The 18,744-nt window shown below is 37.0% G+C and overlaps 1 protein-coding gene across 4 annotated transcripts in view; it reads left to right on the forward strand.

Annotated features, from left to right (window-relative positions):
- PhKgamma (phosphorylase kinase gamma) overlaps window positions 1-16,998 on the forward strand; it is a 55,424-nt gene extending 38,426 nt beyond the window's left edge. For 2 of the 4 annotated variants that reach the window (XM_071691364.1, XM_071691365.1), the window contains exons 9-12: window positions 1,400-1,497; window positions 9,491-9,532; window positions 9,888-10,046; window positions 12,216-16,998. In XM_071691364.1, coding sequence (XP_071547465.1) covers window positions 1,400-1,497; window positions 9,491-9,532; window positions 9,888-10,046; window positions 12,216-12,362 — 446 coding nt within the window. In that variant the 3' untranslated portion in view covers window positions 12,363-16,998. The remainder of the gene's footprint in view (window positions 1-1,399; window positions 1,498-9,490; window positions 9,533-9,887; window positions 10,047-12,215) is intronic. The other 2 variants (XM_071691366.1, XM_071691367.1) reach the window with 1 other exon arrangement.
- The last annotated feature ends 1,746 nt before the right edge of the window (window positions 16,999-18,744 follow it).

Below are 18,744 nucleotides of genomic sequence, written 5' to 3' on the forward strand. Positions count from 1 at the left end.
TTATTGAGTGATTTTTTATCTATTAATCTTCTTTTTGTGTTTTGGAAAGATGCTCATACAGGATCTTTTTCTCGTACCATAATCTTTTCTCATGTATTAAGGAACTTCCATTGAAACACCGTATCATGTGTATTCCCTTGCTGTATCCTTTTACCTTAACTTTAGTCATCCTTTTGTATCCCACTCACCCTAGCAAGAATGCATTTTCATTCTTCACATAGTTTCTATCAACATGCACTTATTCTATCAGTACTCCACTTTACAATATCAATTATTCTTTTTGTAATACCAGATTTGATTCTTTCATTACTTACTGTGTACAGTATGAAAATTTTTCATCCTCTTTATAGAAAGTAAGTTTGAGCTTCTTGCATTCTTTTAATTTAATGTGGGATAAGGTGGGTCATAAAATCAAGCACTTATCTCACTAGATGGCTCATGTTATATCCCCTTAAACTCTCCCATTAAAAGTCTAGGGACTTGCTTGATTTTTCACTCTTCTAAGGTTTATGAAAATATCATTCAAATATTTCAACTCCTATAGCTTTGCCATTGTTTATGCACCCATCCATAATTCACAATTTGCCTCCTGTCTTAAATACAATCATCTTCCATTTTTACTTAATAGTCTTCGTGTGACACATAATTTAAAGCACCTAAACTGTGATGGAGAAAGTCCTGCTGTTCCACCACAGTATCTACTCTCAATAACAGCTGTATTTTACTTATGGCTACCTTTGTGAACAAACATATGGTAACAATCTGAAGATTTTCTCTACCATCATGTCAGTGGACGTACTAGGATGTGAGAAACTGACATACCATCATTGTATATCAAATCCTCACACATGGTAGCATAGATTTTCATGATATTATATATGATATACCCATTAGAATAAGTTATTACCTGATGCTTAAGTTTGACAACTTGATAAGTTAGGAAATTAAGTGTAGAGATGAGGCATTACCTAGAGAGGATATATTGTCATAGAAACTAAACAAATTTCAATAATTTCTGTGGTAACACAGATTGGAGCATGGACCCCCAGGAAGTGGGACAGTGTGGTGAAAGGTTCTTGCTCTTGCAGTTTGTAGTGTGTTGTGCTGAAACACTTACAAATGTTCAACACATTATCAAAGTGAAAATATTGGACTAAATATACTTATGAGGTGATTTTTTCATTGTTATCTGAATATCTATGAAATTGTAACTTGAATAATATGTATCTCTACAGTGTATACATTATTGAAGAATGGAAAAAAGAACTAAACTAAAAAATTTAATTTCTAGATTGTCACTTTCCATTCCTTTGAAAGTTTCATGTAGTCCAATTTCTTGTGCAATTTGTAGGCTTAACTTACTTCATATGGTGCATTTATTCAATACTTATAACTTCAGATGCTCCTAAGGATCTCATTTCAAAGCTGCTTGTTGTTGATCCTGCAAAGCGCATCACTGTCCAAGAAGCTCTGAGCCATGACTTTTTCCAGATTCTGGTAAGTAGCTTCTGGGAACTGGCTGTATGATGTTTGGATTTCACATTTTTGCCCTCCATCCCTTGTCTTGCACTGTTGTCTTGATTATCTGAGATGATGATGAACCAAAAGCTGATAAACCGAATCAGTTATGAACATCTTTGAAGGGTTGAACTATGATTCCCACTTGAGTACTTCAACTCACATTGATGTACTGTAACTCAAACACCGTTCATGCCATATCCTTCCCTCAAAACTTACATTGATATGATTAACTTTTCCCTTGCATTTTTCTTATAGAAAGCTAGATTTGGTTATGTTGCATTGAATGAGCATGTTGTTAATAGAAATTAGACCATAGCTATCGTGAATATCAACATATTCACACGCAGTTCGTAAGAGTTAGTGAGAAAAATCTAGGATGTCTGTTGTGAATGTAGAAATGTCATAGGCAAATAGATGACTGTGCTTTGTTTTTCATAATGAATATTTAACATTATCATTCACTGCAACAGATGCACCTCTGTAGTTGAGTGATCATTACCTTTCAGAAGTGCTGACAGGTATGAATCAAGGATGGCTCACATCGAGTGGCTAAACCACAGCAGTATCACACAAACTCATTACTGTCACTTTACATTCAGCTTGGTGTGCAAAGATCAGATTTCATTGCTGTATTTTATTTTAGATTGTTATAGTAATAGGTCATTACATCTCTAGAAAGGAAGTATATGGTGCAATCATTGAAGATAATATCTGATGTTGTAAACCAGGCTAAGAGAGGTAAACTAAAAAAAGATATAGCAGGGTGGTAGTTCTAACAAGGTTTTGATATAGTGTGAAATGTCAAGACTCTACAGATTGTACTTCTAGTTGCAACAACAAAGTTAAAACACTCAGGATTGAGGAGATATTATATAGATGTTGCTGTAATGTTTTGGGTAAGCAGTCTTTACACTAACAACTTACTGTTGGTGAAACCATGTTGGCAGCCATAGCATAAGCTCTGCACAGACTTTTGTATTTTGGTGTGGACTGATGTTCCACTGCCCCAGCTGGCTGTCTTCCTCACTTTGAAGTGCATCATTCTTTCTATCAGGTTTCTCTTTTAATTGTCATAGCTGAAAGGTTTTAGTGATGGCAAATTGAGAGTGAAATATCTTCCACCTGATTCAAGTGTCATACAGCCAGTGGACCAGGCATTAGTAGCAAATTTTTAATCACTGTGCACCAAAAGGCTGATTATGAGTTTGCTTGCTGACAGTGAACATTCATCTTCCATATGACAACTTTTGAAAGATTTTGAGTTTAAAATTGCATCAGTCTCATTGCTGATGTATTTGGGAAGGCTTTACAAAATTTGCCATCTATCTTATTGCTGATGTATTTGGGAGAACTTTACACACTTTCCCCTCACATGAAGAGAAGCAGGTTTCAAATCATCACATCTGAGGTCTTGATTTAACATAGTATGCCAAGATGTTCATTGGTATCAGCCAGATGGCCTGATCAGTTATTCGTTAAGCTGGTTGCATTAAGTTCAACAAACTGCAAAGGTATGCTATTACAATATATCCATAAAAGTTAGTTCCACAGGAATTGAAAACTTTATTGCAGCAAATTGCTCCTTAGTATGGTAGTACTCCTCCCATCCCTTCTGGTAGCTCACATTTTCCATATTTTGCTGGCAACACTTGAAACTTAAGCCATAGTGTGCTGCAATTTTGCAATTTTCTGGGACATGACTAAAATAATTAGTATGTATGCTATAACACTTATTGAGCATGACAGTCATAGTGTATTTTGTCATCCATGCATTTGTACTTTCTTAAGATGCCACCAGGAGCATCTTGAAACTTCCTGGTGTATGCGATGATGAAAGTGGTGAGATAATAGCTAGGCTTATCAGTTTCCTCCAGATGAAAGTCTCAGTGCATTAGTGTTAGCCTTACATGAATGAACCAGGATATCTGACACCATATTAGATGAAGTGGGTATGAAGTGTGTTTTTCTTTTGCAACAGGCTTTGAGGCATTAAAAATCTAGCTTGAGTTTGGATATCTGTTTTTCTCTGCAACAGGCATCATCCATGCATATCAATGCCTTATTGCAAGTGCTGTTCGCAGATGGGTAATGAGCAACATAGAAATTTCTTCGTGGTGTTACATACCAAAAGTGCATTGAAACTCACTTGGGTTACCAACAGGCACTCCATGACTTGGTGTTTTTCATGTGGTCTTGAAAGGAGTATATGTATTAGGATGCGAGGTAGATCCAGAAATTGCTACACCATGTAGTATTCAAGTGGATTAACAAGGTACTAGTTTCTGAACTTTATGTGCTTGAGACTCAAAACACTACATTTTCATTAATTGTGTACCTCAGCTGGATTGCCAAGGAACATATTACATAGGATGAACGGTACTAGGCTCCTGCCCAACATATGCTTTATGTGGAAATGTACCCTACAAATAAGTTGTTATAACTCTTGGCTTAGGTATTCTAAGAATTCAACAGGGAAATTGCTGTTCTGGGAGCTCATATCACTTGATCAGCTGCTGATGACAGTTGTTGTTTGTACAGTGTGTACTGAGTATGTTAGATAGTCTTATGTATACATTATACAGAGAGTGATATGTATATGTGAAAATGCTCAAGCATAGGCTGTTTACTTGTACATATTTGATACTTATTCTGGTGCATATTTGCACTGTACACATGTACCATGTCTTATTCTTTCTTTACACTCGTAGGACCATTTAGATAAATGCACTGAAAGTGTACACATGATTGAAACCTCATGGCTTACATTTACTGACATGTTAGTTGAACACTTTGAAGAAGTGAAATTGATATTTACAAAATTGATTGTGGTACTAGTCATCTCAGATAATTAGCACATCTTTTAGAAATATGCTTGCTTTATGGTAAGGGAGTAGAAAATTTTGAGATATTGAAATTCATACTTGAATGTGGTATTTTTGTAAAGGAAAAGCCATACACTTTTTGAGAAAAGTTCATATTTTACTTAATCTTGTTTGATAAAGTTTAGTAATGTTACCAGATGATAAATACACTAATGATACTTGCCTCTGAACAGTAAAAGGAATGCAGTTATATTGACAATTTAGTGATCTGAACTAATTCTAATTTGTTCTTAATTGCTACACAGGTAGTATTTTTGTATCACATGTACTGTGTTATGTGTGCTCACAAGCTCATATGTTATGAGTATAGGCAAATGATATTAAAATATGCACCTGAAAAGAATAAAAGAATGTGTTCAAAGTGCACATTCATCTTCATAGCTATGACCAGAAAGAGAAACCTCATACTGGATATATGATGAATAACTCAAGGGTCTGTGTCACATCTGTTCACCAATTCAAGTCCAGCTAAGCTTTAGCAGAGGTGAAAAACCTTTCTTTTTGTAGCTTTTTCTTGTGAGATACCTAAAGATCATCACTTTTCAAGGACCTGCAGTAGTCAGCCATCATGTGGACACACTAGCAGTCTTAGGAGCACTTCTTCATCTGAGTAATGTCTTGGTGAAACCTCCACCCTGTTTCTCATAAAATGCTCTCAGTTGTTATGAATTTTTTTTTTATATAAATGCATTTAACCCAGTGACTGCTGATGTTCCATAAATGGGATGTCCCTCCTCCAGGAGATGACTATGAGTATCCCATATGTAGGGTCTCATTTTTTATTTGATTGCATACGGCATTAAAGTTGTTAATGAATCAAAATGCACTTATTGGCATCCCAGAGGATATATCCATACATTAGTTAATATTTTTCTCTCAGCTCAGGTAAAACAGGGAAATATAGCTCATTTTATCGTACTGAACAATAGCTTTGCTCATATTGGAAAGAAAATTAATTTTCCTTTTAACCACATAAAGGAACAAAGTTCTGCATGTATAAACAATATGTAAATGATGTGTGTGTGTGTGTGTGTAGTATGATTAGTGTATATACACCTGTCCCCTGCTTAACAAAGTTCCACAGTATAAAGGCATGCCATAACAAATACAGAGTTATGCTATAATGAGTGGTTTATTTAGGACACTTCATCACTTAAAGCAGAGGGAAATTTACTTCCTCTCTCCTGCTACTCTTAGTTTCCTCCTATAAGAAGATACATGAATCATATTCTTTCTCCTCAGTCTCTAGTTATCATTACTATTATTTTCAGTAGAAGTTGTAGGAGTAGCAGTATTATCCCTAGGGATAGGGGATAAAGAATACTTCCCACATAATCCCCACATGTCATTGAAGGCAATTAAAGGGGATGGGAGTGGGGGGCTGGAAACCCTCCCCTTCTTTTATTTCAATCTCTAAATGAGGAAACAGAAGGAGTCAAGTGGAGAGTGCTCATCCTCCTTGAAGGCTCAGATTGGGGTGTCTGAATGTGTGTGGTTGTAACCAAGATGAGAAGAAAGGAGAGATAGGTGTAATGTTTGAGGAAAGAAACCTTGATATTCTGGTTCTGAGTGAAATGAAGCTCAAGGGTAAAGGGAAAGAATGGTTTGGAAAAGTCTTGGGAGTAAAGTCAGGGATTGGTGAGAGGACAAGAGCTAAGGAAGGAATAGCACTACTCCTGAAGCAGGAGTTGTGGGAGTGTGTGATGGAATGTAAGGAAGTAAGTTCTAGATTGATGTGGGTAAAACTGAAAATGGATAAAGAGAGAAGGTTGATTATTGGTGCTTATGCACCTGGTCATGAGAAGAAAGATCATGAGGCAAGTGTTTTGGGAGCAGCTGAGTGAGTGTGTTAGCAGCTTTGGTGCCCAAGACCAGGTATTAGTGATGGGTGATTTAAATGTGAAGGTGAATAATGTGGCAGTTGAAGATATGATTGGTGTACATGGGATATTCAGTGTTGGAAAGGGAAATGGTGAAGAGCTTGTGGATTTGTGTGCCAAAAAAAGACATGATTGGGAATACTTGTTTTAGAAAGAGAGATATACATGATTATACATATGTGAGTAGGAGAGATGGTCGGAGGGCATTATTAGATTATATGTTAATTGATAGGCACGTAAAAGAAAGACTATTAGATGTTAATGTGTTGAGAGGGGCAGCCTAATCACTATCTTTTGGAGGCAAAGGTGAAGATTTGTAGAGATTTTCAGAAAAGAAGAGAGACTATCGGGGAGATGAGAGTGATGAGAGTATGTGAGCTTGGAAAGAAGTGTGTGAGGAAGTATCAGGAGAGATTGAGTGTAAAATGGCAAAAGGTGAGAGCAAATAACGTGAAGGGAGTGGGTGAGGAATGAGATGTATTTAGGGAGGCAGTGATGGCATGTGCAAAAGTTGCATGTAGCATGAGAAGGGTGGGAGGTGGTTAGATAAGAAAGGGTAGTGATTAGTGGGAAGAAGTAAAGTTGTTAGTGAAAGAGAAAAGAGAGGCTTTTAGATGTTACTTACAAGGAAGGAGTACAAATGACTGGGAGATGTATAAGAGAAAGCGGCAAGAGGTCAAGAGGAAGGTGGCAAGGGTTGAAAAAGACGGGAAATGAGTGTTGGGGTGAGAGAGTATCATTAAACTTTAGGGAGAATAAAAAGATGTTTTGGAAGTAGGTAGATAATGTGCGTAAGACAAGAGAACAAATGGGAACATCAGTGAAGGGGAAGTGATAACAGGTAGTGATGAAGTGAGGAGATGGAATGAGTGTTTTGAAGGTTTGCTGAATGTGTTTGATGATAGAGTGGCAGATGTAGGGTGTTTTGGTTGGGATGGTGTGTACAGTGAGAGTGTTGGGGAGTGGTTTGGTTAAGAGAGAAGAGGTGGTGAAAGCCTTGCAGAAGATGAAATCCGGTGAGGCGGCAGGTTTGGATGGTATTGCAGTTGAATCTATTAAGAAAGGAGGTGACTATGTTGTTGATTGGTTTCTGGTAAGGATATTAACTGTATGTATGGATCATAATGAAGTGCCTGAGGATTGGCGGAATGCATGTATTGTGCCATTGTACAAAAGCAAAGGGGATAAAGGTGAGTGTTCAAACTACAGAGGCATAAGTTTGTTGAGTATTCCTGAAAAATTGTATGGGAAGATATTGATTGATAGGTTCAAGGCATTAATATTTTTATCTATTATATTCATTATATTATACTTAATCGCCGTTTCCCGCGTCAGCGAGGTAGTGCCAGGAAACAGACGAAGAAAGAATGTTCCATCCACTCATATACATAAACGCCTATGCATGCACATATACATACATATACATATACTTATCCTCATATTCGCATAGACATATACATATATACTCATGTACACAGGAAACAGCATTGCTACCCCCTGCTTATTGTTTTTATTATTATCAATATAATTATTATTATTGTTATTACCGATTATTGATTATTATTATTGTTATTTTTATCGATTATTGATTATTATTATTGTTATTATTATCGATTATAGATTATTATTTTTTTTATTATGCTTTGTCGCTGTCTACCAGGTTAACGAGGTGGTGCAAGAAAACAGACGAAAGAATGGCCCAACCCACCCACATACACATGTATATACATACATGTCCACACACGTACATATACATACCTATACATCTCAACGTAAACATATATATACACACACAGACATATACATATATACACATGTACATAATTCATAGTCTGCCCTTATTCATTCCCGTTGCCACCCCACCACACATGAAATGACACTCCCCTTCCCCCTGCATGTGCATGAGGTAGCGCTAGGAAAAAACAAAGGCCACATTCATTCACACTCAGTCTCTAGCTGTCATTTATAATGCACCAAAACCACAGCTCCCTTTCCACATTCAGGCCCCACAAAACTTTCCATGGTTTACCCCAGACGCTTCACATGCCCTGGTTCAATCCATTGACAGCACATTGACCCCGGTATACCACATCGTTCCAGTTCACTCTATTCCTTGCATGCCTTTCACCCTCCTGCATGTTCAGGCCCTGATCACTCAAAATCTTTTTCACTCCATCTTTCCACCTCCAATTTGGTCTCCCACTTCTCCTCCTTCCCTCCACCTGTGACACATATATCCTCTTGGTCAATCTTTCCTAACTCATTCTCTCCATGTGACCAAACCATTTGAAAATGCTCTCTTCTGCTCTCTCAACCACACTCTTTTGATTACCACACATCTTTCTTACCTTTTCATTACTTACTCAATCAAACCACCTCACACCACATATTGTCCTCAAACATCTCATTTCCAGCACATCCACCCTCCTCTGCACAACTCTATCTATAGCCCATGCCTCGCAACCATATAACAATGTTGGAACCACTGTTCCTTCAAGCATACCCATTTTTGCTTTCCAAGATAACGTTCTCGACTTCCACACATTTTTCAGTGCTCCCAGAACTTTCGCTCCCTCCCCCACCCTATGATTCACTTCCGCTTCCATGGTTCCATCTGCTGCCAAATCCACTCCCAGATATCTAATATACTTCACTTCCTCCAGTTTTTCTCCATTCAAACTTACCTCCCAATTGACTTGTCCCTCAACCCAACTGTACCTAATAACCTTACTCTTATTCACATTTACTTTCAGCTTTCTTCTTTCACACACTATACCAAACTCATTCACCAGCTTCTGCAGTTTCTCACCCGAATCAGCCACCAGCGCTGTATCATCAGCGAACAACAACAACAACAATATTATTATTATTATTATTATTATTATTATTATTATTATTATTTATATTATTGTTATTATTATTATCATTACTGAATTGCTATTACTGTGATTAATACTATTATTCATCATTATTTTTTCTATGTTCTCATTATTGGTACTGATAATGTTATTCTTTTGATTCCCTCTTTTCATCTTGGTGTTTACTCATTGATTCTAACAATTGGATAATCACTGTATTCAGTCTTTTTAATACCAGCACTTAGCTTTGCAGTGACAGTGACATTTGATTTCCAAGTTTAATGGCCTTTACTGCTTCCTGAGTGTGCATGGTTTGTTTGTTGCTTCTCATTTTGTATGCATCTTCTAGCCTAGCCGGAGTCAAAAAATTGGTGGCACTCATAGAGAGAAGGTAAGTTAAGCACGCTATTTTCTTCCTCTTCTACGAATGGTAGATAATTGATAAAATAGTATTTCAGTAAATTACTGATAAAATAGCATTTTAGTAAATAACTGATAAAGTATTTCAGTAATCTTACTTTAACATTCATGTTAATGTTTCAGTTACTCTGTATCATGTAGAATTATTGTATTATAATACTTCTCATTGATGTTTTGTACTCGATTGATATTCTATAGTATTTTTTGCTTTTACATTATTACAGTACATAATTACTTTTATTTTTTTACATATTGTGTACTAATATATCTTAAGATGTCAAAGTGTGTTTGGTAAACTAGTTTTACTTTTTCCAATGTTTAACCAGCATTACCAAGGCCGTCCTTTCAATGCAAAGAAGATGTTCCAGTTTGGTGTTTTATGTGTACGTGCTGTAATCAGGATCCAAAGGCTTCGCTTCACCCCCGAGCCTGTGTCTCTGGCTGTTACACGTGTTGACCCATACAGGATCAAGGCCCTTCGAAAGGTTAGCATCATTTTGCATTTGAAGAGTGAGTAGTTGTCAGTGATTATTAAGACTTCTGTCTTGCTATCATTTTCACTTCTGCCACTATTTTAGGAGGCAAATATAGAACTGTAGGAGCTGAAGTGGATCATAGGATAGGTTGGGGGACAAAGGTCTTGTTTGCAGTGATGCAGCAAAACAGAGATCCTCCCAATAATGCTCCACCTCAGTGTGCTCAGCTCTCACTTCTTTGCAACAGTACTGAACCCTTTTTATCGAAACCACTTCATAGCAAACCACCATTTTTAAGGTTGAAATAAAAAGCATACTGCTGCTTCATACTTCAGAAACCTGCCCCAACCCCCATCAAATACAACTTTGATAAAACATGAACACTCTGAAATGACTTGACAGATATTAAACAATCAACTTTCCAACTCAATTTTAAACACTACCCCCTAGACATACACCTAGCTGAAACCACGCTCTGGATATCACATGTCCTTAATGCTACAAACAATGAATTATCCTATTTCAAGACAAGAGAACTACCGCACTGAAGACACTGAATACTTACTGCTTGCCTGCAATCTCTTTTTACATAGACATACACACATCACTACACTATATGACCTGTGATCTATCCTGTTGGACATGGCTGGTTTCCTGAATGCAGTGGAGGTCCCATTGAAGATAGAAGGGGCACTGAGGCAGGGAGATAGGTTGGTAGGTGTAGATATATGTGATTTTTTTTCATACATATTCGCCATTTCCATCATTCGCAAGGTAGTGTTAAGAACAAAGGACTGAAACTTAAAGGGAATATCCTCACTTGGTCCCCTTCTCTGTTCTTTTTTTTTTTTAAAGTAAAAAACGGAAGGTGAGGATTTCCAGCCACCCACTCTCTCCCCTTTTAGTCGCCTTCTACAGAATGCTGGGAACACGTGGGAAGTACTTTTCCTCTCCTGTCCCCAGGAATAGATATATGTGAATATGGTAAGATATATTGTAATTTATGAATAGTGACCACAAATAGAGATGAGTGTCATTTTGAGTGTTTGCATCATGAGGCACACTTCCATGCTGTACCACGTTCCACCATGTTACCACAGCCACAGAAGGTATATTATCTTATTTGGTTGTATATATCCAATACAATTTACATGTATTTGTTTAATTTTATATTAGATAAAATTTGAAGAACGTTTTTTTCTTTTAATTGTGATTTGAGATGTTGTAATCATCAAACATTAAAGGTTAAAAGCAAAACTTCACAAGTAAGAGAGAATATATTCTCATATGTAGATATAATTTTCCAAAAGAGGGGACAGGGGGCCAGGTGAGGATATTCCCTCAAAGGTCCAGTCCTCTGTTCTTAACGCAACCTCGCTAACGCGGGAGATGGCGAATAGTATGAAAGGAAAAATAGATGTAGAGGGCATTAAAGCAAAGCAAGGATTTTTTTAGGACAGTGCTATATATGGCCTACCTGTATGAGTCATTACATAGATGTGTAGGAGAATGTTCAGTGTGTGTACCATTTAAGTGCATCCTGGATCGGGACTTAGAGCCTGTTCTGCATCTTCAGGTAAGTAACAGATTTAGTTAAAGGAATTCTAAAGGTGTTTTCAGCCGATTAATGACTATTTTGTTATCATAGTCACATCATCATATAAATGGTCAGCTACACATTCGTAAAATTCATTTCCTCCATTTGTTTACTATCTTTTTATTTTTCAGTGCCCAGCTAAATCTCCTTGTTGCTATATGTTTAACTAAATCTCCTTGTTGCTATATGTTTCGACACTTACATATTTGTCTTCTTTGTGCATTTGTGCACAGACTGCAATTCTTGCCACCTTCATTATCATGATAGGCTACTCAGCATGATCCATTTTTCCTGAAAAATTTTGAGCAATGCTCTCAGATCTTAAACACTTATTGGTGTGATGTCTATTTGTTGTAGATGAGAAGAGATTTTCATTAACACTCAAATATGAGGTGGGAAAAGGCGCAAATGATGTGAATAACATTGAAATTCCCACCAACTTAGTCTAAAACTGTTTTACAGTTGTCTAAAATATTATCATCTTTGCTTTCCAGTTTACTGATTCTCGATTTTAGATTTTTAGATACTAAAGAAAATAAAGACATTCATGCAAGGTCTGATTTCCTTTACTTTATTTCCAGGTGATTGACAATTGTGCTTTCCGTGTCTATGGGCACTGGGTGAAGAAGGGTGAAGGTCAAGATCGTGCTGCACTCTTCCAGAACTGTCCCAAGCTTGATTTTCCACGCAGTCCAATGGATGCTCCTCTTATCCTTAGCACAGCATAAAAACATTTCCATTGTTCTTAATCATCAGGTGTGCAGAGTATCACAGTTCATCAGTAGTGTTCCTTTGATTAAAGTGTATAAGTACCATTATGTTATTTAATGTCCAGGATGGAAATTTTTTTTTTTATAAAGTAAATGAAGCTGATTTTATTATTACAAGTCTGTCATTACATATGTCTGTATTTGTAACTTATCTCTATAATTAGTTATTCAACATAAGAACCCATTTTATGGGGCTCCTGCAGCGTTAAGACTGTGCTTCAATCAGAAGCAGGTAAACGATGGACTCCTTTTACGCATGAATTCCCTCAGTAAGACTACCATTCATCTATTGTTGATGATAGCCTTGCAGGAGGTAACTTCTCACTTTTGGTGTAACTACAAGTTGGGGAGTCCAGTAATGCCCATATATTTATATATGTAATTCTTCTTCTTCTTTTTTTTTTTTTTAATCCCCAGGACTCCTTTTACAGTCCTCCTGCACCTTTTCGGCTGTGTTATAATCAGTATCAGAGAAATGATGGACTCGTGGAATGAGAAATGTGTATACATACAAATTCATGTAATTACCCCAGAACCCCTTTTCCAAGAGCTCCTGCAGTCCAAAGCTGCACTACACTCACAGGATGGATTTCTCTGATGAGAATGTATTCTGTTACATCCTCCCAACCCAGTCTTAAATTTAACACCATCATGCCAGACATACAACCATCAGAATTACTCTTTTCCTGTTTGCTTTCTGGATATCACCCATTGCTCCAACATTACATACACTGTTTCACCATACAACAAGACCTCTATGCTGACCTTGTAATTGCCATAGTGAAGTCACTGAACACACCCTGCTCATTTACTGTGTACTCTTCTCACATAAACGCACACACTAATCTTCACCGCCCTTTATAATATGCAGCCCTGCCCAGTAGACATGGTCAGCCCCCTAAATGCTGCAGGATCCCCATAGAGTTTAGAATTTCTCTTGGGGCAGAAAAATAAGTTAAGCAAAAGGTGTGGTAGTAAGCTGAGGATGAGTGAGGGAGCTCACCAGGGTGTGTTGAAAGGGGTTTGGATGGATGAATGAAGACAGACTGACTTAGAGGATATATGCATTACAAGTGGAGGGAGTAAGGTGGAGGGGGAGATTGAAAAGGACACGGAAGTATGAAGTGAAAGACATTGTGAGTCACTGGGCTTTGAACAAGCAAGAGGGTCAGAGGCTTGCATGGGGTAAAGTGAATTAGAGTGATATGATAGGGGGTAACATGTGGTCAGTGGACTGAACCAAGGCCCCTGAACTGGTGAGGGGAAACCACAGAGTTCTGTTGGGCTTGGCTGTGGATAGGGAATAGGGAATGTGAGCAAATGAGTTCTTTGTTCTTCGAAAACAGCAAATTAGAATGAATAAAAAATGAATTATATACTGATTCTCAGATGTACAAAGGGGATATTGGAAAATGTGAGTATGTTGATGGATTATCAGACCATTTCTTGGTGAAGACAGGAGTGAAAGTTTGTGATAGCATTAAGAAAAGAGGAAAGGACATGTGTGGGAATAGAGTTGTGAAAATGACAGCTTGGAAAAGAGACTGTTCTAACAGAAATTGAGTGAAGAGTGGTATAAGATGAGAGTAAGTGAAACTAGGGGAGTGGGCAAGGAATGAAAGGCATTTAGCTAAGCATTACATAGGTGAAGCATTTGGTATGCACAAAGTGGAATGTGGGTGTTTGAGAAAGGTTAGTGAGTGGTTGGTTTGGCTATTAAGTTGCTTCTGAACATAAAAAACAAGAGATATATGGACAGCAACAACAGGAAAGAAGTGTGGGAGTTAGATTAACTGCAAGAAAAAACATCAGAAGGTCAAGAGGAAGGTGCAGGTGCTGAAAAAGAGGGTAAATGAGAGAGAGGGAGGAGAGTAATACTATATGTTAAAACATATCCTGAAGCCCCCACAATTTTTTTTTTTTTTTAATATGTTTTATATGATATGGATGCTAAGTGTACTCCCATATATTTAGAAGGTATTCCTTATTCTTGCCATTCTTAAGCCAGGTAAAGATCCTTCCATTACTGACTGGTTTTTGCAAACTCATAGAAAAAGTTAATCGTAGATTGTGTCATACCTTGAAAGAAATAATTGTATCACTCCATTCCAATGTGGTTTTAGAAATTTTCATTCTACCATTGACCCCTTGATATGAGTATCAAGTGTCATTCAGATAGGATTTAAGGATTTGTTGATCATCATTAAACAACAGTAGCATTCCTTGTAATAGAGAAAGCCAGTGGTGCTACATGTAAATATGGCATTGTAAGGTATTTCCACAGAATGGTCCTTTGAGGCAGGTGGTTTAGGTTTATTCAACAGTTTTTGACAAAAGTTAAAGGTGAGGGTTGGTAAAGAATATTCAAAATAATTCCCACAGGAAGGTATGTTGTGGGCAGCATGTTAAATGTTACCTGCTTCATTGCTGTCAATAATGTTGCAGATGATGATCCAGGGATGTTGAAGTATCTCTTTTTTGTTGATGATATGACTGTCTATCATAGACCATTCTCTGAGCAAATTTCTCTGGTTTTGATGTTACTGAAAATAAAAAAAGAACAGCAATTCCTTATGAATAACTCAAAGGCATTGATATTCCAAAGGAAGAGGAGGCATGATTTTTTTTTATAGAAGATTGACGTGGGCCTTTGCATTGAAATCCTTCAACATATGTATTGTGAAGTGAAAAAAATTGTAAACATTGGAAAGCTAACAGAGATACCAATATGAGGTTATATGACTTCTATTTTTTTTTTTTTTTCATACTATTCGCTATTTCCCGCGATAGCGAGGTAGCGTTAAGAACAGAGGACTGGGCCTTTGAGGGAATATCCTCACCTGGACCTCTTCTCTGTTCCTTCTTTTGGAAAAAAAAAAACTGTAGTATGGTTGTCAAATTTGTTCATTAGTCTTTGATGACATCCTGAACATTTTTGATGTCCATGATCTAGGTATTAAGCACTTTAGCATTCATGTCCGCTTAAGGTGAAAGTCTGTATGATGATTCTGGTTAGCTCCTTCAGGATTTAAGACAGAGAACTTGGTTTAAAATAAGTCTTTAGGCTTAAATGTACACTAACCCTTTACAAAAGTATGTTTTCACTGCTTAGAGGTCTGAGGTTTTTGATCAACATCCAAAGGTTTTTAAACCTTTGAATGCAACATTAAAAAACGCCATTAATGAAAGTGACTTGAACATAGATACAATTAGAAAAGTAGATTTTGCTTGGTTCCTTTCCTGTAAGATTCCTAAGATCAAACTTTACCAGTATTGGATGAGAACAACTAAAAGCAACATTGCTTCTGAGATAAAACAAGTAAATATCTTCGGCATGATACTGTTCACGCAAACAGAATAAAGATACTTGCTGACGGCTCAAAATGTGATGGAGATGGTTTTGGTATAGTCATTGAAGGAGAATCTCATGTAGCAAAAATACCGAAACAATCTTATTTACAATGGAACTATATTGTATGCCAGCTGCACTTCAGTAGGCAATCCTCAGATTAGAAATTTACAGTCTACTCTTATTCCATGAGTGCTTTCCAAGCTATTCTCAAATGTATCCTGTAGTTGAAAAAGTCTGAAATTGGATTGTAAGAATCTGTTCAAAGCATAAAGTGTAGAATTTTTCTGGTGCCACGACATGTTGTTATTAGCATAATGAAATAACATGCTAAGGCTAAAGCAACCATATCTAGTGTTCTGTATATGAGAGTTTTACCTCAAAGCAATTTGATTGGAAGAATGAACCAATAGATGTAACTGGCAAGAGAGAAGGGTTTTGAAAGCCCAAAAGAATAAACTATGGAAGATAAAAAAAAAGTGGTGAAGATGGCCTTCCTTTTTCAGTTGGAACAGACAGACCTTTTTAGACAATTTTTTGATGATGGAGGATTGTTATTCTGTGTTGATCTATGATCATTTAAATGGAGAAGAGACCTACTCCAATATGTGACAATTGCAATTGTGATATTACCATGGAAAATATACTTATGGAATACCAAAAATATAAGAGTTTCAGAGTTGGACACGAATTATATAACAGTAGTGGAGGAATAGAAATATTGGAAAATTTTACATAGTAATGATATTGTTAATAGATTAATAAATCTTTTAAACTAAGCTAGAGTATATAATTCTGTGTAAACAGTTTAAAGTTTTTAGATATTTTTCAAGCTGGAAAGTACTGAATAGCCACCAGGTTCTTGTATTTTACAGTTTCCACCCAATCAGTCAACAGTTGAAGCTATGGATGTGATGAGTAACAGAAATGGTTGGGGAAGACTTCTCACATGCCAACCATGGAAATGCATGCATAATAGATAAAGTATTATATGACCTTTTTCATAAGCATTCAGTGATAGAGCATGTTCAGCTATTCACTCGAGGTTTTTTGTTATTAGCAAAAAACTAATGAAAAATCTTGTTAACAAGATACTGTTCCCCCCTTTTCACCTTTCCACATATGTACAATAAATAACTATGCAGTTTTCTCATATTTTGATTGTGGTGTCATTCTAGTCTTTTCCATGAATCCATCCCATTTTTACGTTGGGACTTTATTAATTTTAATAAACTGCACCAAATAGTACTTGTCTTATTCACAGTCCTCATATTTGTATGTAATACAAACTACATTTCCATATAAACACAATTACAGAGTGGTGAAAATAATAATATGACTTGGATAGGAACTCGTGCTGATTAATAAGAATACCACTGAATGTAAGAGATACTTTAATGAGAAAGTAATTTCCCTTGTCTTTTTTTCCTTTTCCTATTCCTCTCTATACTTCAATTATGGCCCAGCCTTGATGTGGACTCAAGCCTATGATGAGTCTCCAACATTAAAAAAAAAGTTTAGCTGTAGAAGGGGGCAAATTGAATATAGAGAATAACATAGCAAATGGTGGTGTTAATGAGGAGGGCAGATGAGAATATGATGATAATCAAAGATGTGGAGGTAAATGAAATGATTAATTTAAAGGACTGTTGAAAGTATTAACATGATGTGATTTTTGGGACAATGTGGAATGAGAATCATGGCAAGTAGTGTAATGAAAGGACAAGGGCGTGGAAGCCTTGCATGATGAAATGCAGTGAATTTGAATTGGATTTCTCAAGAAAGGAGCTGACAGTATCACTGATTGGTAGATCAGGGCTTTTTGATGCATGTATGGCTTAAGGTGAGACTGAGAACAGCCAGAGTGCAAGTAGATTGCCCTTGTATGATGGCAAGGGGAACAAAAATCAATATTTTAATGTAAGATGAATACTTTCCTAAGTATATGTGGTAAGATGTATGGGAGAGTGGTGACTGAGGATAGGTGTCATGCACAGAGCAGTTTCCTGGAGAGGTGATGTGTTTTCAGCCCAGGTAGAGGGGTAATTGGATTAGGTGTTTGCTTTAAAGAATGCTTGTGAGGTAAACAGAACCTGGAGAAAGAGAGTGACTTGCATGTGACAATTATGGATCCAAAGGAAACATAATGGTATTGACAAAGATGCCAAATGGAAGGTGCACTCGATAAATAGGTTGAATGAAAAGTTACCAAATGCAATGAGGAGTTTTAGACCAAATAAATAAGGTACACACATGCAAGTAGAAAGGAAGATGAATGTCCTAGTGAGGATGGGCTTGTTCAAGACTGTGTTGCCATTAAAGCTGTTTAATCTGTGTATGCAAAGGGTGGTGAAGGTCATGGAGCAAGGATGAGTTTACAGTGTTATACCAGGTAGGACATCTATGGTGAATCATTTGCGGTTTGATGACGATGCTAAGAGAAAATTGATGAGGTGCAGTAGAAGGGTGAGAAAAATCCATCTGAGTATGAGGTAAACTGTGAGAAACTGGAAGAAAAGGAGTGCTTTAGGTACCTGAGAGTGGACAGGGCAGTGGATGAAGTCATGGTGACTGAAAAAGAGAAGGGGATGAAAGGAAGAGAAAGAGGAGAAATTAGGGTCCTGTGGTTGTTAAGGAGTGTGTTTGGCAAGAAAAACCATGCATTTAAAGGGTTGTACAGGAAAGGAAGAGGTGGATACTATTTCTAATTTGTGCTTCATGGAAGGCAGCTTTACACCTGTGGATCCCCATTATCTATTCCTCTATATGTCTATATGGTGCTATTTACTCCATCATAACTAAGGTTGCTCCACAGGTCTGCAGCTATTTATTTCAACCTTGTGTACTTCATTTTCTCTTCACCAATGATCTCAATAAATGCCGTAGTATAGTTAGCCTCTCCCATTAATCGTGTGTAATCATACCCCCCTAAAGTTTAGTTTTGTGATTTCTAACACCATAATTGTTAGGGCTGCTTGAGGCATTACAGAA

This window comes from Panulirus ornatus, chromosome 50 (assembly GCF_036320965.1).
Source record: "Panulirus ornatus isolate Po-2019 chromosome 50, ASM3632096v1, whole genome shotgun sequence".
Classification (NCBI taxonomy): Eukaryota; Metazoa; Arthropoda; class Malacostraca; order Decapoda; family Palinuridae; genus Panulirus; species Panulirus ornatus.